We start from the raw sequence: 23,904 nt of genomic DNA, 5'->3' as shown, positions 1-23,904 counted from the left end.
TCCATTCCACACAGGAGGTAAAAACTCCAAGAATTCAGTGTTCTCCAGAAGGTAAAACAAAGAACATTGGTAGTTAAAACAAACACAAATTCTTTGCCTTCCTGGGACGCGTTTCTGGGGAATCCAGCATAGGGCCAGCCCATACCTATCTAACCCCGCCCCTCCGATTTCTGGAGGCGGAGACAAATCACAACGCAGCGTGGAAGTCACCTAGCTTCCGGCTGGCTACGCTGGAATTGAGGTGCACAAACGGCCTCCAAGGCGATTTACAGATCGATTGTTTATTGGCTACTAGCAAGCACTCGTTCTCCGCATTGGCTGTTGCTGCCCGGCGCCAATGTTCGCGCAGGATGTTCGCTGCAGCTAGTGAGAGTGACAGACACTGCACCTAAATTTCCGGTTCCGGTTCACCGCTGGCTCCATGGCGACCGGTAGAGGGTCGCGGTATCTGCTGACAATAGGCAGATGGCGCCGCAGCTTTGGAATAGCTCCCCAGTTCCGAGTGAGTACCTATTTTCCCTGCTTTCAAAAGAGGCTGTGAATCTCAAGAACAGCTCCTCTCCGAGGAGGTGCGCTTTCGGCAGTTCCTCCTTTAGCCAGTGCCTGCAGCCATCCTCTGTGCCCCCTCCCCCCCCCCCCATTAGCTTTTCTTTTTCTGCAGGCGCTTGCTGCCCTCGTGCCCGGCGTATCCCACGTGGATAACAAGTCCGATTTCCTGGGGAAGAGGCCCCATCGCCGGCACCCTGGCATCCTGCAGCTGTCATGCGTGCGGCTGCCGCAAGCATTGGCCGAAGCCGCGCAGTTACTGCTGCTGGGTGAGTAAAGGTGGGAAATGGAAGCTCAAGAAGCGGAGATTGGGCCCTGCGTACAAGTGATTCCTCTTTGCATCTTTGATCCATAGGGAGCGCGATGCCCAATATGAAGAAGCAGGTGCAAGCCCTAACCAATTATCTCTGGAGCCGGCATTTACCTGTAGAGCCAGAGGAGCTACAAAAACGGGCAGTTCTTCTTGAGAAAAAAATCCTGGAAAACGCAGGTGGGTCTTAAAAATAAAGAGTAAGCCAAATAGAAAGAGCAGAGAGAAATGAAGAGTGAGTAATAATTCTGCAGCCTCTTAAATAAATACTGCAGTTTCTTATTTGACTTTCTAACCAGAGTAGTTATTCATAATGTTGCCTTTCTAAAAGAAGATAGGTAATTTCAGAGATTGCCTACTAAATTCAGGGCTTTAGTAAAGGTCAATGAGTGCTTCAGTCTACTGTTGAAATTTAGATCTTTTTTTTCCCCCCAAGTCCACTGGATTAAGACCGTCTAAGTTTTTGTTCAGGTAAAATAAAGTCCGTCTCCAGTACTACAGGGAAAGGAGAATTAGTTTGTCAAGTTATTTTCATGATTGTGAGTTCCTTCCTATTAAGAGGCCTGCCTTTTGTTCATCTTGTATTCCCTGAACTTCTTGTAGTACCTGGTTCGTAGTAGGCACTCCGTAGGTAAAACAGTACAGAACTGAACACAATTGTAAGACAAGTTTCCTTTCAAGCCCCTTTCCTTCCTATGGGAACTTTGGAGACATCACATTGTTAAATTTGGGGGAATTGAAGAAATCTACAAGGTACTGTCTTTATCCTATCCTTTAACTTTTTATTACACTTGCTTTTAATACAGAACAAAACCTGTGAGATAGAGTTGGTTGAATTGAAAGAACTGCTGTTAGAGGCAATATATTATCTGATATACTATGGTGGTGGTGGTGGTGGTTATTATTCTTACCTGAAACTCTTCTCTAGTTTGGCTTCTCTCTTAAGCATTTTCCATGTGGGAACTGGTGGGGAATGGCAGGCAGTAAATTCAGATATTGTATCTGAGCCCTGTTCTTCCTAGGTCCTTACTTCCAGTCCTTGTTCTTACCCCAGACTCATGTCAGACAGAGAAACATCATGAAGAAGTCCTGCGCGCCTTACGCAAAACTACCTATCATTGGCAAGAACTGAGGTAAGGGAGACTAGAAGGGCTGCAGGAGAAGGAAGAGTTTGGCTTTTGAGAAGGAGAGTTGGGGAAATACAATTACACCATTTAGTGTTTGAAAAAGTAGTCTGGTTTGTAAGTCTCCCTAAGACGATTCTGTGTTGATCAGTGAAAGGGTTGAGCTGAAAGAGCCCTTTGCAAAGATTTCATTTCCTAAAAGTCTGGAGGGTAGCTGCAGGATAGAGGTTAATTCCCAGTGGTATGTCTGATTTTTCTGGCAGCTACAGTGAGGGACTGAGCCTGGTGTATATGGCAGCAAGATTGGATGGTGGCTTTGCAGCAGTCTCCAGAGCTTTCCATGAGGTGAAATTCCCTCAACTTCCAACCAGAAACTTTTTACTATCAGTTCCCTTCTTCATAAAGTAATCTTCTGGGACAAGATTCTTGGGACATTACATGTGCATTTTTTTCGAGAGGTTGTCTTTATCATCTGAAAGGAATTTTTGACCCAAAAAAGGTTTAGAATCACTGTTCTAAGAGCTTTCTATTCTATAAGGCGTTTACACTGAATCTTAAAAGACATTCACGTGTCATTTCCTCTGTTGCGGTCCCTTAATTCATGTTTACCAAGACCTTAAATGTATGTCTGTCTTCTCCACTGTGGGGTATTGAATATTTCTTCAGATCCAAGCTCGCCTTCCAGAGTTCCAGCCACAAACCTTGATGGACTTTGGCTCGGGTACTGGCTCTGTCACCTGGTGAGTATCTTTCTCTGTCTCTGTCAGTTCCAACTCTATAGAGAGCTAGAGCTAGCTTATACCACGTCAATATCAAGAGACTGGAGAACCAAAGGAAGAAGAGGAAAATTGGGAACTGATGTGTTTCTTCCCTCAGATTAGACAAGGCATGAGAAGATATATAAATTAGGGTGAGAACTTAAAGAAATGTCAAGTGAAAAAACCCACATTAAGAAGGATAAAAAAGGAAAGGAATTTGATCTCGGACAGGGATTTACATATCATCAAGATTTTTGTGTGTGTGTTCATGTAGTTTTTGAGTCTTCTTAAGAGTTGTAGATGAAACAAGAAAATAAGATTGCTAGTTTTTCCAACTATTTTAACATAGCACTCTGTTTCCCCAAGGTTGGGTTAGGGACAGAGGGGTCTCTTGTAGGGACAACTTTGTCATGAGAATGTGATGATTTATTTTTTGCCACTTTAGGGCTGCTCATAGTACTTGGGGCCAGAGCCTACGTGAGTATATGTGTGTGGACAGCTCAGCTGCCATGTTGGAATTGGCAGAAAAGCTGCTGAAAGGTGAGGACAAAATGTAAGGAAGGGCTTTTCCAAAGTTGAAGGCGTTTGCAAAGCAAAGGAGTACCAGAAAGGGTCTTTTATTGGGGAGTACAGGAGAGGCCTGAAAGTTAAAGATGTGTGATGCAATGACCTTGTTAAAGATGCTGGGGGCCTCTGTTGGACTGTGGATGGGAAGGGTAAGAATAACAGGACAAATGACCCAATATTCCCCCTGCCCTTTTTTTTAATGGTTGTCTACTCTGTTGCATCTCATCCTCAGCTAGCATTTTGTCCCTTCAGTTTATACCCACACTCATAGTTGCCACATCTCTACTTTCCTCCATAGGTGGTTCAGGATCTGGGATGCCTTGTGTTCCAGGTGTCTTTTTCAGACAGTTTCTACCTGTATCACCCAAGGCAAGTGGCAGTGTTTAAAGTATGCCAGATGTGGAGTATGCAGATGGAAAACTGTGGCCCTGGCTTTACAACCTAGCATTCTGTTAGAAATTAAAAGAAAGCAGAAGAAATTTAGTGGGATAGACCTTTGTTGTACTCTTTAAAAGAGGGAGATGTCAGGTCGGTCATTTTCCTCGTCTTGTGCACCAGGTACAATTCGATGTGGTGGTAGCAGCCTTTTCTCTCAGTGAGCTGCCCAGCAAGGCTGACCGCACTGACGTAGTCCAGACCTTGTGGCGCAAGACAGGTCATTTTCTGGTAAGTGGAAGCCCCTTTTTCCCTTCAAGTTTTTAAGCAGCTTCATGAGTTTGTTTCATGCCTTTCCTTGTCCCCATTGGAGCTTGTCTTCATTTTTAACCATTTTCATCCTACATAGATCCCTTTGTCCCTCTTTTCAGGTCTCCATCTACATCATATATGTAATACCCGTTTCATTTAGAATCCCTATTCTATTTGAGAATGCTCTTCCAGAGCCACTGACATTTATGTTTTCATGTAATTCGAGGCTTCTTTCTTCCCCTTTTGTAATCAGGTATTGATAGAGAATGGAACAAAAGCTGGGCACTCCCTTCTCATGGACGCCAGGGACCTGGTCCTTAATGTAAGGTTCTTTCTCCTTTCACCTTACCCTCCTTTCCCCACTTATTCTCACCAGTTCTTGGCACTCCCTTGAAAACTGAAGGGACTCGCATATAGTAATAAGGATGACTCTGGAGATAGTAGGCACATGAAGTCATGATATAGGGTAGTAGTTGACAAACTCCGGCCTATGGATCAGATCCAGCCTGCCACCTGTTTTTATATGAGCAGTGCTTATTTGTGCATCTATAACCATGTGTCTGTGGCTATACATCTGTTGCCTGTGGCTATTTTCACCATACAGATAGCAGTAGGAAACAGATTTTGCCTAGTCTCTGGACCTTTAAAAAAATTTTTTTTTGCCAGCCTCTGATCCAGGGTACTTCTGAGCCAAGAACCTTATCTGTTTAGGACCGTATGAACCAGTGTATAATGGCAAATTTCATTGTCTTGAAATGGGGTTTTTTTTTGAGAGTGAAGGTTACTGACAAGGGAGAGCACCATACTATGTGCCAAGTTTCTGCCTTTCTCTTGCTGCAAAGAGAAAGTTCTTTGTTTGGTGTATTAGAGAAACAGCCAGCTTAATTCAAAGAACATAGTTAATAATTACCAGAATTGAATGTTAGAGGAGTCCTCAATTTATTGAGTGCAGAGATTGAGTTAGAACAGACCCCTCAACCCAGCCTAAAATTTTTTTTCATTTCCTTTGATTTCAGGGAAAAGAAAAGTCACCTTTGGACCCTCGACCTGGTTTTGTCTTTGCCCCAGTGAGTATTACTTCTGCCTTTCCCAGCAAGCAAAGATCTGAACTCAGGGCTGGCCAGGAAAAGAGGGCTAGCCACCATCCTCTACTCTTGATTCCTCCTTAGTGATTCCCCTGGCTTGCCCTTTCGTCTGCTCTGTGCTCCCTTATCCCTAGCCCTTCTTGACTCTATTACTCATAGTTTCTAGGTTTTATGATTGTGGTTCTTTTGTCTTACATCATGTCTTTGTGTTCACAGTGTCCCCATGAACTTCCATGTCCCCAGTTGACAGCCTCTAAGCCCCTGGCCTGTAGCTTTTCCCAGGCCTACCATCCCATCCCCTTCAGCTGGGTATGTACTCTGAGAATATTGTGGTAGGGAGAAAATAGCCTGGGAAAGCACAGTGAAAAAGATTCAGAGATGGGAGGATTTGGGAAATTCCAGAGAATGCTTGGAGATTTTAGGGTCTGAATGTATATGACTTATAGAATATGAGAAGAGTCACAGGAATGAGGTTGGAAGAATTTTTTTCCCTCATCTTTTCCTGCAAGCCATCTCTGTATCCTTGTCTTAGAACAAGAAGCCGAAGGAAGAAAAGTTCTCCTTGGTAATCCTTGCCCGAGGATCTCCAGAGGAGGCTAATCGCTGGCCCCGAATCACTCAGCCTGTTCTTAAACGGCCACGCCATGTGCATTGCCACCTGTGCTGTCCAGATGGGCATATGCAGCATGCTGTGATCACAGCCCGCAGACATGGCAGGTGTGGAGGTGTGACCAGAGTTGGTGGGAGGTAGCAAGACCTGCAGCCCACATTGACCCTCTCTTTTCTGTAGGGATTTGTATCGCTGTGCCCGGGTCAGTTCCTGGGGAGATCTTTTACCTGTGATCACACCATCGGAACTTCCTCCATCTGCTCAAGATGCCCCTGAGAGTTGACACGGATGTGTGACAAGTGTTTTCTTCTATCTTGATGGCCGAGGCGGAAGCTACCTGGTGTCCAGGATGGGAGTGCTATTACTGTTACAGCAAAAAAACACTAGTTCAAATATCCTCCATTGTAGTAGACCGTATTCTTTGAGCTTACTTGGCCATCCTCTCGTGTCAGGGGACATTCAACTTTAAGGGATCCAATATGTTGCATTTTCTTTCTTTGTGTGCCATTTGTCAAGGACTCTGTTCCTTATCAGTTCCTGGGATACAGGAACGAGTAGAGCTGTATGCAATTCTCAGGACTGCTGCTGCTGCTGAGTCACTTCAGTCGTGTCCGACTCTGTGTGACCCCATAGACGGCAGCCCACCAGGCTCCCCCATCCCTGGGATTCTCCAAGCAAGAACACTGGAGTGGGTTGCCATTTCCTTCTCCAATGCATGAAAGTGAAAAGTGAAAGTGGAGTTGTGTCCGACTCTTACCGACCCCATCGACCGCAGCCTACCAGGCTCTACCATCCATGGGATTTTCCAGGCAAGAGTACTGGAGTGGGGTGCCATAGCCTTCTCTGTCTCAGGACTGAGATCATGGGAAAGAGCACCTGCTTGGATTCCCTTCAGTGACTCCCTTCAGTGACTCTGTTCAGTGACCTTGTACTTATTAGACTATCCATTTTGTTGCAACTGGTGGAATTTCATTCTTTTTAACAGCTGAGTAATCATTTTACTGAAGATATATAAGCATGCATTTCTTACAAGCATGCTAATAAAATACCCTTGTTCCACTAGAGACTTGGGTCCCCCGCATCCTTCTTTCTGTCTCCAGCTACTTCTTCAGAGCGTGGAAACCTAACGAACTCACTTTCTTGCCCGGGCTTTCAAGACCTCCTTGAGAGGACACCCTGTGCCTTCGTGAGTGGTACAAGTCCTGTGTATGGGCTTTATTGGTTTTCCACATAGCCCAAGGGATATTGCTCTTTCTCTCTCTTTCTTTCTTTTTGTCGACTCCAGTCCCCAGGTCCCGGTCTGTAAAAGACCGCAACAAATGGCACCCGAAACGGACATGGTATTCACCCTTGGCAAACAGGACGGAGTGACTGGGACCTACGGAGATCGGTAAGTGCGGGGTTATGGGACAAACAGCTGGAAAGCCTCACCATTTTTCTACTTTACTTCATCATTTAAAGTTCAAGGACTTCTGGGTTTGTGTCGACTAATAATTTGGCACCGGGTCAAAGAGAATGTTGGAACAAGCCACTAAATGGGTAAAAAATATTCCAATAGATTTCTGGCCCCTATGGACTCTCATTAAAGCTGTGATTCTGCCATTTCAAGATAATTCTAGCCCTCCTGATATTCAACAACAAGCGGAACACTTGTTACATGAATATGAATTAGATGATGAAACTTTTCAAAAGGCCCAATTAGAACATAAAATATTTCAGAATTTTCCTACTAGCCCTGTTCCGGCGGCCCCAAGTGCTCCTCCTCTCGCAATAGACACAAAACCAAAAGTCCCTTCAATTCAAGGACAAAATGACTCTGACAGTGACTCTTCTGAGGCTCTCTTTGACACTAAAGCTGATAATGGTTTTTTGGAAAACAACGATAAGCCTTTAGCACGCACTCGTATTTATGAGAAAAAACTATCTACTCATTCTCCTTCACGACGGAGGCTCTCTGAGTTGCTGGCTTTGCAATCTTGAGTCTCTGAGGCCAATACAGGCTTTTCCTGTATTAAGAAATGTTAATGCCCAGGGGCAAATAATACCTCATTATGAAGGCTTTGATTTTTCTCACATGCAACAAATGAAAAAGGCTGTAACTATGTACGGCCCTCATTCACCTTTTACTAAAGAACTTTTAAACACTATGGCATCTTCTATTGGAAATTTTGTTCCTTATGATTGGCAACTTTTGATAAGGGCTCTTCTTAAACCAGGAGAATATTTTCAATGGACAATGTGGTTTCAGGATATGGCCCAAGATGGTGCCAATTCTAATGCTCAAGCTGGCACTCTCCAAAACCAAATTACTTTTGAAATGTTAACCAATACAAGACAATTTGATTCTATAGAAGCTCAAATACAAAGCCCTCCTTGATGGAAAACTATCTTGACTATAATAATTGTAGTCAGCTTATTCTTGCTGTTTGCTTTTTATATCAGTAACTGTATAATGAACTTTGTATCTAAGTGGCTTAGGCATTTAAGTTACAGATGATTGTTCATGCTCCTGAGGTTTCCACTGCCTAAGGGCCCCTGGATCAGAGACCCTCAATATGAGGATAAGGAGACTATATTGCCTCAACAATTTGGGGTCTACACCCCTTCCCAGCAGGAAGAAGTTACAGAACAATTTCTTCACCCCTGTCCCTGGCAACCATATTCTCCTAAAAGCAGGACGAAATGAAAGAATTAAAGCTTAGGCAAGCAATCCAGGGCCCTTTAAGGAAGAGACAAGCATTCTCACTCATGTTTTCCTTAAGCCTTGTGCAACAATGTATCTTGCCAGAGAACTGACCTTTCTTTAGGTCCAGAGCTGATGATTACACACCACAATGTCTTACTCATGTAAATGCTTTTCCTAGGCCCTATGTTAATGATTTTAATTATAACAAATATTTCCTGGGAATCTATATCTCAAGACTTGTACCCCTGATTACACAGCAACAATATATCTTGCCCAGAGACTTTGTCTGGAACCTGTTCTCCCTGGCTAATCTTGTGCCAAAGTTATCTCAGGATATATGTCTTGGGAAAGGGCCTAATAGAACTCTTAAAATGTTGAGGTATTCTTTTCATCTATTCTCAGCAGCTAGTTGAGAAATATATAAGGTCCCACTTAAACTAATGAGGCAGATACCCTTTCTACCCCCACAAACCTTCGACCTTTTACTTGGCCAATCTAGTTTGACTTCTAAAAGAATTACTGTTTACCCTGGAATAATTGATTTAGATTATAAGGGAGAAAATCAAATTATGATGTCATCTCAGATACTATGGCAATTCAAAAAGGGGAACAAAATTGCCCAACCAGTTCTTTTTACCTTACATTTCTATTAACTCCTCTAATAGTATACAGACAGATAGACTTGGCAATACAGATCGAAAATAATCCTTATGGACATCAATAATATCTGAATATGCACAACCAAATATAAATATCAAAATTAATGGCAAAAGATTTTCTGGTCTTCTTGATACTAGATCCAATATTACTGTTATTTCCAAATATTTATGGCCCAAATGTTGGCCAATACAGAGAATTTCTTGCCAAATTACAGGAATTTCTCAAACCAAAATAACAAGAACTCCATCAAAATACTTAAATTTATCCTTGTAAGGGACCAGAAGGCCAACCGGCAACATTACAACCTTACGTGATAGATGCACCCCTTAATTTAATAGAGATTTACTTATACAATAGCAAGCACAAATATATATTCCACATTTTTCCTAGGGGCCACTGCTCATTTAAGAAACAATGCAATTATTAAAATAACTTGGAAGAATGATGACCCTATTTGGACAGATTGAAATTAAAACTTATTGAGGAATCTTATTCCCCTTGGAACTCGCTCATTTTTGTTATAAGAAAGATATCTAACAAATGGCATATCTTAACAGACCTTAGAAAAGTTAATGCATCTATGAAACCTATGGATGCATTACAACCAGGAATTGTATCACCCACCACTATTCCTCAAAACTGGCATATTATTATTACAGATTTATCGGATCAGATCAGTTGCTCAGTCGTGTCCAACTCTTTGTGACCCCATAAATCACAGCACGCCAGGCCTCCCTGTCCATCACCAACTCCCGGAGTTCACTCAGATTCACGTCCATCGAGTCAGTGATGCCATCCAGCCATTTCATACTCTGTCGTCCTCTTCTCCTGCCCCCAATCCCTCCCAGCATCAGAGTCTTTTCCAATGAGTCAACTCTTCGCATGAGGTGGCCAAAGTACTGGAGTTTCAGCTTTAGCATCATTCCTTCCAAAGAATACCCAGGACTGATCTCCTTCAGAATGGACTGGTTGGATCTCCTTGCAGTCCAAGGGACTCTCAAGAGTCTTCTCCAACACCACAGTTCAAAAGCATCAATTCTTCGGCGCTCAGCCTTCTTCACAGTCCTACTCTCACATCCATATATGACCACAGGAAAAACCATAGCCTTGACTAGATGAACCTTTGTTGGCAAAGTAATGTCTCTGCTTTTCAATATGCTATCTAGGTTGGTCATAACTTTCCTTCCAAGGAGTAAGCGTCTTTTAATTTCATGGCTGCAGTCACCATCTGCAGTGATTTTGGAGCCCAGAAAAATAAAGTCTGACCCCGTTTCCACTGTTTCCCCATCTATTGCCCATGAAGTGATGGGACCGGATGCCATGATCTTCGTTTTCTGAATGTTGAGCTTTAAGCCAACTTTTTCACTCTCCTCTTTCACTTTCATCAAGAGGCTTTTTAGTTCCTCTTCACTTTCTGCCATAAGGGTGGTGTCATCTGCATATCTGAGGTTATTGATATTTGTCCTGGCAATCTTGATTCCAGCTTGTGTTTCTTCCAGTCCAGCGTTTCTCATGATGTACTCTGCATATAAGTTAAATAAACAGGGTGACAATACACAGCCTTGACGTACTCCTTTTCCTATTTGGAACCAGTCTGTTGTTCCATGTCCAGTTCTAACTGTTGCTTCCTGACCTGCATACAAATTTCTCAAGAGGCAGATCAGGTGGTCTGGTATTCCCATCTCTTTCAGAATTTTCCACAGTTTATTGTGATCCACACAGTCAAAGGCTTTGGCGTAGTCAATAAGGCAGAAATAGATGTTTTTCTGGAACTCTCTTGCTTTTTCTATGAACCAGCGGATGTTGGCAATTTGATCTCTGGTTCCTCTGCCTTTTCTAAAACCAGCTTGAACATCAGGAAGTTCACGGTTCACATATTGCTGAAGCCTGGCTTGGAGAATTTTGAGCATTACTTTACTAGCGTGTGAGATGAGTGCAATCGTGTGGTAGTTTGAGCATTCTTTGGCGTTGCCTTTCTTTGGGATTGGAATGAAAACTGACCTTTTCCAGTCTTGTGGCCACTGCTGAGTTTTCCAAATTTGCTGGCATATTGAGTGCAGCACTTTCACAGCATCATCTTTCAGGATTTGAAATAGCTCCACTGGAATTCCATCACCTCCACTAGCTTTGTTCCTAGTGATGGTAAGGCCCACTTGACTTCCCATTCCAGGATGTCTGGCTCTAGGTCAGTGATCACACCATCGTGATTATCTGGGTCGTGAAGCTCTTTTTTGTACAGTTCTGTGTATTCTTGCCATCTCTTCTTAATATCTTCTGCTTCTGTTCGGTCCATACCATTTCTGTCCTTTATCGAGCCCATCTTTGCATGAAATGTTCCTTTGGTATCTCTGATTTTCTTGAAGAGATCTCTAGTCTTTCCCATTCTGTTGTTTTCCTCTATTTCTTTGCATTGATCGCTGAAGAAGGCTTTCTTATCTCTTCTTGCTATTCTTTGGAACTCTGCATTCGGATTGCTTTTTTACTATACCTTTACACCCTCTAAACCGAGAGAGATTTACTTTCTCTCTTCCTTATCCTAATCACACCAGGCCTCATAAACGATACCAGTGGACTGTATTGCCTCAAGGAATGATGAATTCTCCCACCATGTGCCAATACTATGTAGCCAAAGCCCTTGAACCTACAACAAAACAATTTCCTTTCTTGTTATTCATTATATGGATGATGTATTGTTTTCAACTCCATCTGTTTTAGAAACTCAACACATGTTTGAACAGCTCAACAATGCTTGAAAGACTGGATTAATCATTGCCCCTGAAAAAATTCAAACCTCTACACCTTACCATTACTGAAGATTTGTTATTAATATACAACATATTACTCCCCAACTAAAACAGATTTGTACTGATAAATTATCAACCTTGAATGATTTTCAAAAAATTTTAGGTGATATAAATTGGATTAGACCCTCTTTCAGTTCAGTTCAGTCGCTCAGTCGTGTCCAACTCTTTGTGACCCCATGAATTGCAGCATGCCAGGCCTCCCTGTCCATCACCAACTCCCGGAGTTCACCCAAACCCACATCCATCAAGTCGGTGATGCCATCCAGCCATCTCATCCTCTGTCATCCCCTTTTCCTCCTGCCCCCAATTCCTCCCAACATCAGAGAATTTTCAGATGAGTCAACCCTTCACATGAGGTGCCCAAGGTACTGGAGTTTCAGCTTTAGCATCATTCCTTCCAAAGAATACCTAGGACTGATTTCCTTTAGGATGGACTGGTTGGATCTCCTTGCAGTCCAAGGGACTCGCAAGAGTCTTCTCCAACACCACAGTTCAAAAGCATTAATTCTTCGGCGCTCAGCTTTCTTCATAGTCCAACTCACATCCATACATGACCACTGGAAAAACCATAGCCTTGACTAGAAGCACCTTTGTTGGCAAAGTAATGTCTCTGCTTTTCAATATGCTATCTAGGTTGGTCATAACTTTTCTTCCAAGGAGTAAACGTCTTTTTAATTTCATGCCTGCAGTCACCATCTGCAGTGATTTTGGAGCCCAAAAAAATAAAGTCTGACCCCGTTTCCACTGTTTCCCCATCTATTGCCCATGAAATGATGGGACCGGATGCCATGATCTTCGTTTTCTGAATGTTGAGCTTTAAGCCAACTTTTTCACTCTCCTCTTTCACTTTCATCAAGAGGCTTTTTAGTTCCTCTTCACTTTCTGCCATAAGGGTGGTGTCATCTGCATATCTGAGGTTATTGATATTTGTCCTGGCAATCTTGATTCCAGCTTGTGTTTCTTCCAGTCCAGCGTTTCTCATGATGTACTCTGCATATAAGTTAAATAAGCAGGGTGACAATATACAGCCTTGACGTACTCCTTTTCCTGTTTGGAACCAGTCTGTTGTTCCATGTCCAGTTCTAACTGTTGCTTCCTGACCTGCATACAAATTTCTCAAGAGGCAGATCAGGTGGTCTGGTATTCCCATCTCTTTCAGAATTTTCCACAGTTTATTGTGATCCACACAGTCAAAGGCTTTGGCATAGTCAATAAGGCAGAAATAGATGTTTTTCTGGAACTCTCTTGCTTTTTCTATGATCCAGCGGATGTTGGCAATTTGATCTCTGGTTCCTTTGCCTTCTCTAAAACCAGCTTGAACATCAGGAAGTTCACGGTTCACATATTGCTGAAGCCTGGCTTGGAGAATTTTGAGCATTACTTTACTAGCGTGTGAGATGAGTGCAATCGTGCGGTAGTTTGAGCATCTTTGGCATTGTCTTTCTTTGGGATTGGAATGAAAACTGACTTTTTCAGTCCTGTGGCTACTGCTGAGTTTTCCAAATTTGCTGGCATATTGAGTGCAGCACTTTGACAGCATCCTCCTTTAGGATTTGAAATAGCTCAACTGGAATTCCATCACCTCCACTAGCTTTGTTCCTAGTGATGCTTTCCAAGGCCCACTTGACTTCACATTCCAGGATGTCTGGCTCTAGGTCAGTGATCACACCATCGTGATTATCTGGGTCGTGAAGATCTTTTTTGTACAGTTCTTCTGTGTATTCCGGCCACCTGTTTTTAATATCTTCTGCTTCTGTTAGGTCCATACCATTTCTGTCTTTATTGAGCCCATCTTCGTATGAAATGTCCCCTTGGTATATCTAATTTTCTAGAAGAGATCTCTAGTCTTTCCAATTCTGTTGTTTTCCTCTATTTCTTTGCATTGATCGCTGAAGAAGGCTTTCTTATCTCTTCTTGCTATTCTTTGGAACTCTGCATTCAGATGCCTATACCTTTCCTTTTCTCCTTTGCTTTTTGCTTCTCTTCTTTTCACAGCTATTTGTAAGGCCTCCCCAGATAGCCATTTTGCTTTTTTGCATTTCTTTTCCATGGGGATGGTCTTGATCTCTGTCTCCTGTACAGTGTCACGAACTTCATTCCATAGCTCATCAGGCACTCTATCTATCAGATCTAGGCCCTTAAATCTATTTCTCACTTCCACTATATAATCATAAGGGATTTGATTTAGGTCATACCTGAATGGTCTAGTGGTTTTCCCTACTTTCTTCAATTTCAGTCTGAATTTAGCAATAAGGAGTTCATGGTCTGAGCCACAGTCAGCTCCTGGTCTTGTTTTTGCTGACTGTATAGAGCTTCTCCATCTTTGGCTGCAAAGAATATAATCAGTCTGATTTCCGTGTTGACCATCTGGTGATGTCCATGTGCAGAGTCTTCTCTTGTGTTGTTGGAAGGGGGTGTTTGCTATGACCAGTGCATTTTCTTGGCAAAACTCCATTAGTCTTTGCCCTGCTTCATTTCGTATTCCAAGGCCAAATTTGCCTGTTACTCCAGGTGTTTCTTGACTTCCTACTTTTGCATTCCAGTCCCCTATAATGAAAAGGATATCTTTTTTGGGTGTTAGTTCTAGAAGGTCTTGTAGGTCTTCATAGAACTGTTCAACTTCAGCTTCTTCAGCGTTACTGGTTGGGGCATAGACTTGGATTACCGTGATATTGAATGGTTTGCCTTGGAAACGAACAGAGATCATTCTGTCGTTTTTGAGATTGCATCCAATCAATGGTGTAATTGGCCACAAACATTAATTTTCCTGATTTAGCCTGACATCTGTCCCAATGAATAGGAGTATATTTAAAGTTTTTATATGTAAACCCTTTACATAATGATTTTTGTCCTTTTCCTAGAGTTTCAGTAGTGTTGACATGGTTCTCATAGAAAGAAAGGGTAGTAAACTGTCCAAGCAATGTCCGAAAGTTCTTCTTTGGAGGCGGAATGAAAGCCCATGTTTGTCGGCTTAAGTTAATGCATAATTCTGTTGAACCTATGCATAGACGAAGGACTTCATACCCTAGAGAAATATTAGTCTTCCTTTTTTCTCAGGATGAGAGGGCCCCTCCAAGCTCCAAGGAAGAAGCATATGTACTGAGTCATCAGTGGATACGATTCGTCCTTTATCTGTCCATTTTATAACTGCAGTAAAGGGGGCTTGGGTATATAGGCCCAGTAAGTATGATTCATTAATTCAGCGTGAGCAGAGGCCTGATGAACTATGGATGGAGGTTTGTGACATTGTACAGGAGACAGGGATCAAGACCATCCCCATGGAAAAGAAATGCAAAAAAGCAAAATGACTGTCTGAGGAGGCCTTACAAATAGCTGTGAAAAGAAGAGAAGCGAAAAGCAAAGGAGTAAAGGAAAGATATAAGCATCTTAATGCAGAGTTCCAAAGAATAGCAAGAAGAGATAAGAAAGCCTTCTTCAGCGATCAATGCAAAGAAATAGAGGAAAACAACAGAATGGGAAAGACTAGAGATCTCTTCAAGAAAATCAGAGATACCAAAGGAACATTTCATGCAAAGATGGGCTCGATAAAGGACAGAAATGGTATGGACCGAACAGAAGCAGAAGATATTAAGAAGAGATGGCAAGAATACACAGAACTGTACAAAAAAGAGCTTCACGACCCAGATAATCACGATGGTGTGATCACTGACCTAGAGCCAGACATCCTGGAATGGGAAGTCAAGTGGGCCTTACCATCACTAGGAACAAAGCTAGTGGAGGTGATGGAATTCCAGTGGAGCTATTTCAAATCCTGAAAGATGATGCTGTGAAAGTGCTGCACTCAATATGCCAGCAAATTTGGAAAACTCAGCAGTGGCCACAAGACTGGAAAAGGTCAGTTTTCATTCCAATCCCAAAGAAAGGCAACGCCAAAGAATGCTCAAACTACCACACGATTGCACTCATCTCACACGCTAGTAAAGTAATGCTCAAAATTCTCCAAGCCAGGCTTCAGCAATATGTGAACCGTGAACTTCCTGATGTTCAAGCTGGTTTTAGAAAAGGCAGAGGAACCAGAGATCAAATTGCCAACATCCGCTGGATCATGGAAAAAGCAAGAGAGTTCCAGAAAAACATCTATTTCTGCCTTATTGACTATGCCAAAGCCTTTGACTGTGTGGATCACAATAAACTGTGGAAAATTCTGAAAGAGATGGGAATACCAGACCACCTGACCTGCCTCCTGAGAAACCTATATGCAGGTCAGGAAGCAACAGTTAGAACTGGACATGGAACAACAGACTGGTTCCAAACAGGAAAAGGAGTACGTCAAGGCTGTATATTGTCACCCTGCTTATTTAAATTATATGCAGAGTACATCATGAGAAACGCTGGTCTGGAAGAAGCACAAGCTGGAATCAAGATTGCCAGGAGAAATATCAATAACCTCAGATATGCAGATGACACCACCCTTATGGCAGAAAGTGAAGAGGAACTAAAAAGCCTCTTGATGAAAGTGAAAGAGGAGAGTGAAAAAGTTGGCTTAAAGCTCAACATTCAGAAAACAAAGATCATGGCATCTGGTCCCATCACTTCATGGGAAATAGATGGGGAAACAGTGGAAACAGTGTCAGATTTTATTTTGGGGGGCTCCAAAATCACTGCAGATGGTGACTGCAGCCATGAAATTAAAAGACGCTTACTCCTTGGAAGAAAAGTTATGACCAACCTAGATAGCATATTGAAAAGCAGAGACATTACTTTGCCAACAAAGGTGCTTCTAGTCAAGGCTATGGTTTTTCCAGTGCTCACGTATGGATGTGAGAGTTGGACTGTGAAGAAAGCTGAGTGCTGAAGAATTGATGCTTTTGAACTGTGGTGTTGGAGAAGACTCTTGAGAGTCCCTTGGACTGCAAGGAGATCCAACCAGTCCATTCTGAAGGAGATCAGTCCTGGGATTTCTTTGGAAGGAATGATGCTAAAGCTGAAACTCCAGTACTTTGGCCACCTCATGCAAAGAGTTGACTCACTGTAAAAGACTCTGATGCTGGGAGGGATTGGGGGCAGGAGGAGAAGGGGACGACAGAGGATGAGATGGCTGGATGGCATCACTGACTCGATGGAAATGAGTCTGAGTGAACTCTGGGAGTTGGTGATGGACAGGGAGGCCTGGCATGCTGCGATTCATGGGGTCACAAAGAGGCAGACACAACTGAGTGACTAAACTGAACTGAACTGAACACCATTGATTATTGGAGACCCCATGGTATGTAGTTGTCTAACTGCTCAGATGATATTAACAGCACTGTATATGATTATACTACGCAAGTAGCATAAAAGGTTACTAATACTACAATGGACTTCAGTGTATTAACAAAGGACTTCTTGGCTGGCTTGACGGTGGAATGGCACCCCCTCGACATCGAATCATCCTCAATAAACGGATTGGGCCTGAACAATGGGACATCTGGAAACTTGCCGCAAGCACTGAAGAACTTGGAACTTGGACTGGGTATTTTATGGGGACCAGTCATAGTCATAGTAACTATTCCTTTCATTATAATCATTCATATTTCATACAAGCTTGTGTTCCCCCTCCTTTTGTTATAGCTATAGGGAACTTGCAGTTTAATAAGACTTTATGTTTTGTGCCTTGTATAGATTGCAAATTATATGCTTGTTTTAATTCCTCTGTCTCTTTGAAAAATGAATCCCTTTTGATTCTTCATTCGCGTCGTAATCTATGGTTGCCAATAGATCTCCAATGACCCTGGGAAGAGGGTCCCATGGCAGGTTTTGCCTCCCAGCTACTTACAAAATCACTTCAATGATCTAAACAATTCATTGGATGGTTAATTCTTGGCATTTGGGGATTAATGGCCATTTGCACTACTGCCGCTGTTGCAGGCATTGCTTTACAAACCTCAATTCAAACACACAACTTTATTCAAAATTGGACCAAAGATGCTCATACTATGTGGACCACTCAGACTCAGGTAAATGAGGAAATTCAAGATGAAATACAAGAAATAAAAATAGCCATCCAATAGGTTAGAGATCAATTAATAGATTTGCAAAAACAAGCTATACTAAAATATAACTGAAATTCTACTCAATTTTGTATGACCCCCATTCGGTTCAACTATAGTGCCTACAATTGGGAACAAATCAAATTTCATTTGCAAGACTTACATGATAATGCTTCCTTAAATGTACAATTATTACCAAAAGAAATCTTTGAAACTTTCTCTAACAGTCTACCCGCTTCCAAAAATCTGGAAACCTTAGCTGAACAGCAACCTGATTAATTATCTGGGCTAGACCCTCGAGAATAATTTCAAAGCATTATACATAGTATTGGATCTGGAGCTATGATGCTGATAATTATCCTGATGGTTATATTTGTAGTATACTGATGCCTTTCAACTAAAATTGTTCAAACTAAACAAACTCATTTGGTCAGGGCCTTTTTCACAAAAGTATCTACAGTCACCCACAATTATGAAAAAATTAAAAAAGGAATTGTCAGGGGATGGTCAACTTTAAGGGATCCAATATGTTGCATTTTCTTCCTTTGTGTGCCGTTTCTCAAGGACTGTCTGTTCCTTATCAGTTCCTGGGATACAGGAACGAGTAGAGCTGCATGCAGTTCTCAGGACTGAGATCATGGGAAAGAGCACCTGCTTGGATTCCCTTCAAGTGACTCCCTTCAGTGACTCTCTTCAGTGACCTTGTACTTATTAGACTATCCTTGCAACTGGTGGAATTTCATTCTTTTTAACGGCTGAGTAATCATTTTACTGAAGATATATAAGCATGCATTTCTTATAAGCATGCTAATAAAATACCCTTGTTCCACTAGAGACTTGAGTCCCCTGCATCCTTCTTTCTATCTCCAGCTACTTCTTCAGAGCATGGAAACCTACTGAGCTCACTTTCTCACCCAGGCTTTCAAGACCTCCTTGAGAGGACACCCTGTGCCTTCGTGAGTGGTACAAGTCCTGTGTATGGGCTTTATTGGTTTTCCACATAACCCCAGGGATATTGCTCTTTCTGTCTTTTTCTCTCTTTCTCTTGGTTGACTGCAGTCCCCAGGTCCCGGTCTGTAAAAGACTGCAACACTCTCATAGCTGCTTTTCTTTCTTAATTGCACTTCTCAAATGATTGCCTTCTAGCCAGAATTGTACTGTGCACCTGGTGTTTACTTCTCCAAGAAAACACTCCCTAAAACTCCCTTCCCTTGTGAGCATCATTCATTCCAGAAAGAAAGGTCATGCATGGTGTGATCATCTCAAGGACCACCAGAATCAGTCCCAGGAGCACCTAACACCAACTTTGACAATTTTGAAAGTTTCTGGAAGTGAAGAATGCAAGCTTGATCTACCCTGATCCTTATCTATAGTCCTGGTTTCCACCCTCAAACTATAAGACCCCTTGCTGTTCTCTTTCGAGGGAAGGCACAGTCTGTAGGACATTAACCTGCAGTGGCCTCCTTTGCATGGCACAATAAAAAAAAACTACTCTTTTATACTTCACCCAAAACTGTCTTTATGTTTCTGTTCACTCTGGTGAACAGAGACGAGTTTCAGCAACAGTACCCCTATATACCTGTGTTCACTTAAAGCTTTAATAATAATAACAAGTTTTCAAAGAATGGAAATGAATCTTGCGATTTCTTAAAAGGTAGAGAGGTCTGTTGTCATGGCCTATCCTATAATGAAGAGAATCCTCAGATTTTCAGTGGTCCCCACACAAGTCTTCAGCTCATCCTCTCCTGGAAGAATCCTGCTGCTTCCACCAGATAATGGGGGGAGGGGGGAGGGGGAAAGTCACCCCCAGCTTCCTGAGAACTGGCTTAACAGGTCTCAGGATTGTTAGGCAGTCCACCTGAACAGGGTAATCAACAGCTGCTTGGCTTCTATTTTTTTCTGCCTTCTTCCCTTTCAACTTTCTCAACTCCCTCAGAGTTAACCCCATACACATTTGCCTCAAGAGTCGGTTCCCCTCAGGCCTCAATGTTCCATCTCCATCTTTACATGTCCAGGCAGGAGCCTTCAGTATACTTGGTTTGTTTCTGTTTTCCTCTAAGCCTTGCTGTTTCAGAACTAGAGCAACTTTCTTCATCTTAAAACTCTCATTCCCTTTTCTATAATTTATATCAGGAAAAAGGCATAGTCAAAAGTTGTAACAGTATCACTGTTGTAATACTAGAAATCTCAACTTCCTTCTAGACATTTCCATGCCTGGAGCTATTTCTCTGGAGTGACAGGATAGCGGAGTCCCCTCCTCTACTAGTTCTCAGAGTGGTGGCAGCGCTACTTGCCAGCCCCACCTCTTTATTCCTGCTGCTGCTGCTGCTGCTGCTAAGTCACTTCAGTCATGTCGGACTCCGTGTGACCCCATAGACGGCAGCCCACCAGGCTCCTCCGTCCCTGGGATTCTCCAAGCAAGAACACTGGAGTGGGTTGCCATTTCCTTCTCCAATGCATGAAAGTAAAAAGAGAAAGTGAAGTCGCTCAGTCGTGTCTGACTCTCAGCGACCCCATGGACTGCAGACCACCAGGCTCCTCTGTCCATGGGATTTTCCAGGCAAGAATATTGGAGTGGAGTGCCATTTCCTTCTCCCCTTCTTATCCCAAGTGGCCCCAAATCCCCTTTGAAAGGATGCAGTTCAGGTATCAACAGAGCAACCTAAAGGACTTGAGACGGAGTAGACAGGGTATGAAAGGCTTAGATCAAATGTCCTGAGCGAGGCAAGATCAGATTGTCCCCAGGACAAAACAGCTGGGGAGAGCTACTATACACACTCTGGATTAGAACAGCCCCAAGCCAGAACTAAGACTCGACAGCCCCTGGATTAGTCACAGCATTGAAGAGGAGGAGAAGACACTGCACCAGGCCATGCCTGGCAGAGAGTCTGGAGTTTCTGGTTTCTAAATTCAGGAAGGCGTCAGCCAGGGGAGGGGCCTGCATGTAGGGGAAGAGCGAGAAACTGGGGCTGGGCAAGCTTCCTATGTAAGGCTACACAAGAAGAGGCAACATAGACCAGAAAGAGGATTCCTGATAGCCTCCTGAAACTCAGGAGGGTGAACAGTCCAGCTCTGACCACCTGAGACACCCCTCCTGCTCCAAAGACTATAACTCCACCTGTCTTTCTGAGGCCTCTACTAACCCTGTACCACAAGGATGGAACCACTGCTAGGAGCAAAAATTGGCTGCCTGTTTGCCCTGCTGGTGCTCACTCTGGTCTGTGGCCTTATTCCCATCTGCTTCAAGTGGTTCCAGACTACTACAGCCACAGGTACAGCCCTATCACATCTTTGTCCCCACAACCTAAGTCTGACTTCAGCCTTGTCACCCTGTCCTGATATCTTGCTCTGATTCTCTCATCATCCCCAGTCTTCGGACATTGAGTGCTGCCCGTGGCTCCTTAGTCACCTTCTTCTTATCTCCTCTTTGCCAACTGGATTGTAACTCCTGCTTTTAATTAGGTTGTCACCGCCGGGTCCTCAGTTTCCTGGGCTGCACATCTGCTGGTGTTTTCCTGGGAGCGGGGTTCATGCACATGACTGCTGAAGCCTTGGAGGGGATTAAATCAGAGATCCAGAACTTGGTGATACAGGTGAGTGGCAGACCGTGAGGCCAGAATGATGAACAGAAGGAGGGGAAGAAAGGGGGGAAAGTGACAAGGTCAAAGACAGCAGGAACCACGAGGAAGATGATGGCTCTTGTGTGGAGTGATGGAAACAGGTCAGATTGGCCTTGAAGGAAAGTGGTAGAGCCAACGGCATAGAACAGGAAGCTGAGCTGCTTTCCCTTATATAATTTGTGCTTTCTTCTCCCTAGAACAGGACAAAGAGTGAGGGGCATTCTGATGATGATGCTGATTCAGCTTATGTAAGTGTCTCCCACCAGCCCTTACCTGGACAGTAAGGAGAACCAAAGATTGCTTTCATGCCCAGACCTTTTTGAGAGGATTTGTGTGTGGAATTCTAAGAATTCCTCCTGCCTTCAGCTCTAACATTGTTGTTGGCAAGGAAAGGTGGAGCCACTCAATCCTTCTGGGCTTATGAAACCCAGAGAGAACTCTTGTTTAACCTTCCATTCTTTCTCTGGACCCTTTGATATATGCTTCATATCATTTCCCTGTATTTCTAACCCTATTTATATTCTTTCCCTTATTTCCTCAGGTTTTCTTGCGGTCAAACATCCATGTCTCCTCTTGGCTTCATTCCCCTTTTTATGTTCTGTTACCACACTTCCAATTCTCTTCAGCCCAGTCCCTGCTGCTGCTACTGCTGCTAAGTCGCTTCAGTCGTGTCCGACTCTGTGCGACTCCATAGACGGCAGCCCACCAGGCTCCCCCATCCCTGGGATTCTCCAGGCAAGAACACTGGAGTGGGTTGCCATTTCCTTCTCCAATGCATGAAAGTAAAAAGAGAAAGTGAAGTCGCTCAGTCGTGTCTGACTCTTCGTGACCCCATAGACTGCAGCCTACCAGGCTCCTCTGTCCATGGGATTTTCCAGGCAAGAGTGCTGGAGTGGGTTGCCATTGCCTTCTCTGTCAGCCCAGTCCCAATCCTGTGCAATTTCTTCCCTTCCTTACTTCCCCCAGGGCTTAGCAGTAAAGAAACCACCATCAACGCAGGAGACTCGAATTCGATCCCTGGGTGGGAAAGAACCCCTGGAGAAGGAAATGGCAACCCACTCCAGTACTTTGCCTGGAAAATCCCATGGAACCTGACGGGCTACAGTCCAGAGGATCGCAAACAGTTGGATATGACTGAGCACAAGCACAGCACACTTTGCCATCTCACAACACCTCTTTCTGTTCCTACCAGATGGAGTATCCCTACGGAGAGCTCATCATCTCCCTGGGCTTCTTCCTTGTCTTCCTTTTGGAGTCGCTGGCATTGCAGTGCTGTCCTGGGACTGCTGAAACACCCAAAGTGCAGGAGCAGGAATTGGGTACAGCTCATGAGCTTGCACCTCACAGCCATGGACCTCTACCCTCACCCTCACGGGGTCCCTTTCGAGCACTCATCCTTTTGCTCTCGCTCTCCTTTCACTCTGTGTTTGAAGGTCTAGCTGTGGGGCTGCAGCTCACAGTCGCATCTACTGTGCAGCTCTGTCTTGCTGTCCTGGCTCACAAGGGGATCGTGGTGTTTGGCGTAGGACTGCGGCTGGTGCAGGTAGGCACTAAATCACTTTGGGCCGTGCTCTCCATCCTGTCTTTAGCTCTCATGTCCCCCCTGGGCCTAGCCATAGGGCTGGCCGTGCCTCAAGGAGACTCTAAAGCTGGGCAAGGTTTGGCACAGTCTGTGTTAGAAGGCATGGCAGCTGGTACCTTCCTGTATGTCACCTTCCTGGAAATTCTGCCCCGGGAACTTGCAAGTCCTGAAGCCCCTCTGGCCAAGTGGAGCTGTGTAGCTGCTGGTTTTGCTTTTATGGCTGTCATTGCCTTGTGGGCATGAGAGATTCCTGACTTTTCTGGTGGACCCAAGATGACCTCCCTATCCCCAGGAAAAGCTGCTCAAATGACTTCGCCCTCTGACATTTCTTCCCTGAGACACAGTGACATTTACTAGGCATTGTGCCGTAACCTGGACCCCAACTTTTCACCACATGAGATGCCATTTCTCATACTGAGAAAAAGTTGTTTTGGTTGAGTGCTTATAAATGAAAGGATTTGACTCTTGTCCCGTTTGTGCTGTTATGTGTAATAAAATGTCATTTTGTCCTTCCCCTTCAGCTGTGCTGTGCTTCATTTCTCTGGGTTGCCTAGGAGGTGCCTGGTCAGGAGGTGGTGGAGTGGCGAGCGGGAAGGGTGAGTGTGGGATACAGTCTTGTTTTCTGGAATTGGGCCCCCAGTCATTCATTCTGTCAGTTGCAGGCCCAGCCCCTCCAATTACGGGAGCATTGCTGAAATTCCAACAACTCACTACCACCTTATGCACGTACGTGTGTCTGTGTGTAAGTTGCTTCAGTCACGTCCGACTCTGCAATGCTATGGACCATAGCCTACCAGGCTCCTCTGTCCATGGAGTTTCTCCAGGCAAGAATACAGGAGTAGTTTGCCATGCCCTCCTCCAGGGGATCTTCCCAA

At 43.8% G+C, this 23,904-nt stretch overlaps 2 protein-coding genes across 5 annotated transcripts; both read left to right on the top strand.

The window, feature by feature from the left end:
- The first annotated feature begins 345 nt into the window (after nucleotides 1-345).
- Nucleotides 346-6,751, top strand: METTL17 (methyltransferase like 17). Of its 2 annotated transcripts, XM_055537172.1 has the most exons (14): nucleotides 346-502; nucleotides 662-815; nucleotides 902-1,036; nucleotides 1,911-1,989; nucleotides 2,244-2,325; nucleotides 2,647-2,720; nucleotides 3,184-3,278; nucleotides 3,604-3,674; nucleotides 3,864-3,971; nucleotides 4,246-4,314; nucleotides 5,009-5,059; nucleotides 5,294-5,386; nucleotides 5,610-5,794; nucleotides 5,868-6,751. In XM_055537172.1, the coding sequence occupies exons 1-14, from the start codon at nucleotides 422-424 to the stop codon at nucleotides 5,968-5,970; spliced, it is 1,380 nt and encodes a 459-aa protein (XP_055393147.1). In that variant the 5' UTR covers nucleotides 346-421; the 3' UTR covers nucleotides 5,971-6,751. The 2 variants fall into 2 exon arrangements, with proteins under 2 accessions (XP_055393147.1, XP_055393148.1); XM_055537173.1 differs by lacking the exon at nucleotides 4,246-4,314.
- Nucleotides 6,752-6,895: 144 nt separating this feature from the next.
- Nucleotides 6,896-23,545, top strand: SLC39A2 (solute carrier family 39 member 2). 3 transcript variants are annotated; one of them, XM_055537174.1, is made up of 5 exons: nucleotides 6,896-7,077; nucleotides 20,030-21,099; nucleotides 21,290-21,420; nucleotides 21,645-21,695; nucleotides 22,640-23,545. In XM_055537174.1, exons 2-5 carry the CDS (start codon nucleotides 20,985-20,987, stop codon nucleotides 23,270-23,272), a joined length of 930 nt encoding a protein of 309 aa, XP_055393149.1. In that variant the 5' UTR covers nucleotides 6,896-7,077; nucleotides 20,030-20,984; the 3' UTR covers nucleotides 23,273-23,545. The 3 variants fall into 3 exon arrangements, with proteins under 3 accessions (XP_055393149.1, XP_055393150.1, XP_055393151.1); XM_055537175.1 differs by lacking the exon at nucleotides 22,640-23,545 and adding an exon at nucleotides 21,989-22,563; XM_055537176.1 differs by lacking the exon at nucleotides 22,640-23,545 and adding an exon at nucleotides 21,989-22,086 and having other exon boundaries at nucleotides 21,650-21,695.
- Nucleotides 23,546-23,904: the final 359 nt, after the last annotated feature.

This window comes from Bubalus kerabau, chromosome 10 (assembly GCF_029407905.1).
Source record: "Bubalus kerabau isolate K-KA32 ecotype Philippines breed swamp buffalo chromosome 10, PCC_UOA_SB_1v2, whole genome shotgun sequence".
Classification (NCBI taxonomy): domain Eukaryota; kingdom Metazoa; phylum Chordata; class Mammalia; order Artiodactyla; family Bovidae; genus Bubalus; species Bubalus kerabau.
Note: the sequence above shows the minus strand (reverse complement) of the source record. Positions and strands in the feature narration are given on the sequence as shown.

Bases quoted from the DNA above. Each gene is read 5' to 3' on its own strand.
- SLC39A2 (XM_055537174.1), top strand. From the start codon at position 20,985: ATGGAACCACTGCTAGGAGCAAAAATTGGCTGCCTGTTTGCCCTGCTG. The intron at 21,421-21,644 runs GTGAGTGGCAGA...TCTTCTCCCTAG, and splicing joins TCCAGAACTTGGTGATACAG to AACAGGACAAAGAGTGAGGG. The intron at 21,696-22,639 runs GTAAGTGTCTCC...TGTTCCTACCAG, and splicing joins ATGATGCTGATTCAGCTTAT to ATGGAGTATCCCTACGGAGA.
- METTL17 (XM_055537172.1), top strand. From the start codon at position 422: ATGGCGACCGGTAGAGGGTCGCGGTATCTGCTGACAATAGGCAGATGG. The intron at 1,037-1,910 runs GTGGGTCTTAAA...TTCTTACCCCAG, and splicing joins AAAAATCCTGGAAAACGCAG to ACTCATGTCAGACAGAGAAA. The intron at 2,326-2,646 runs GTGAAATTCCCT...ATATTTCTTCAG, and splicing joins TCTCCAGAGCTTTCCATGAG to ATCCAAGCTCGCCTTCCAGA.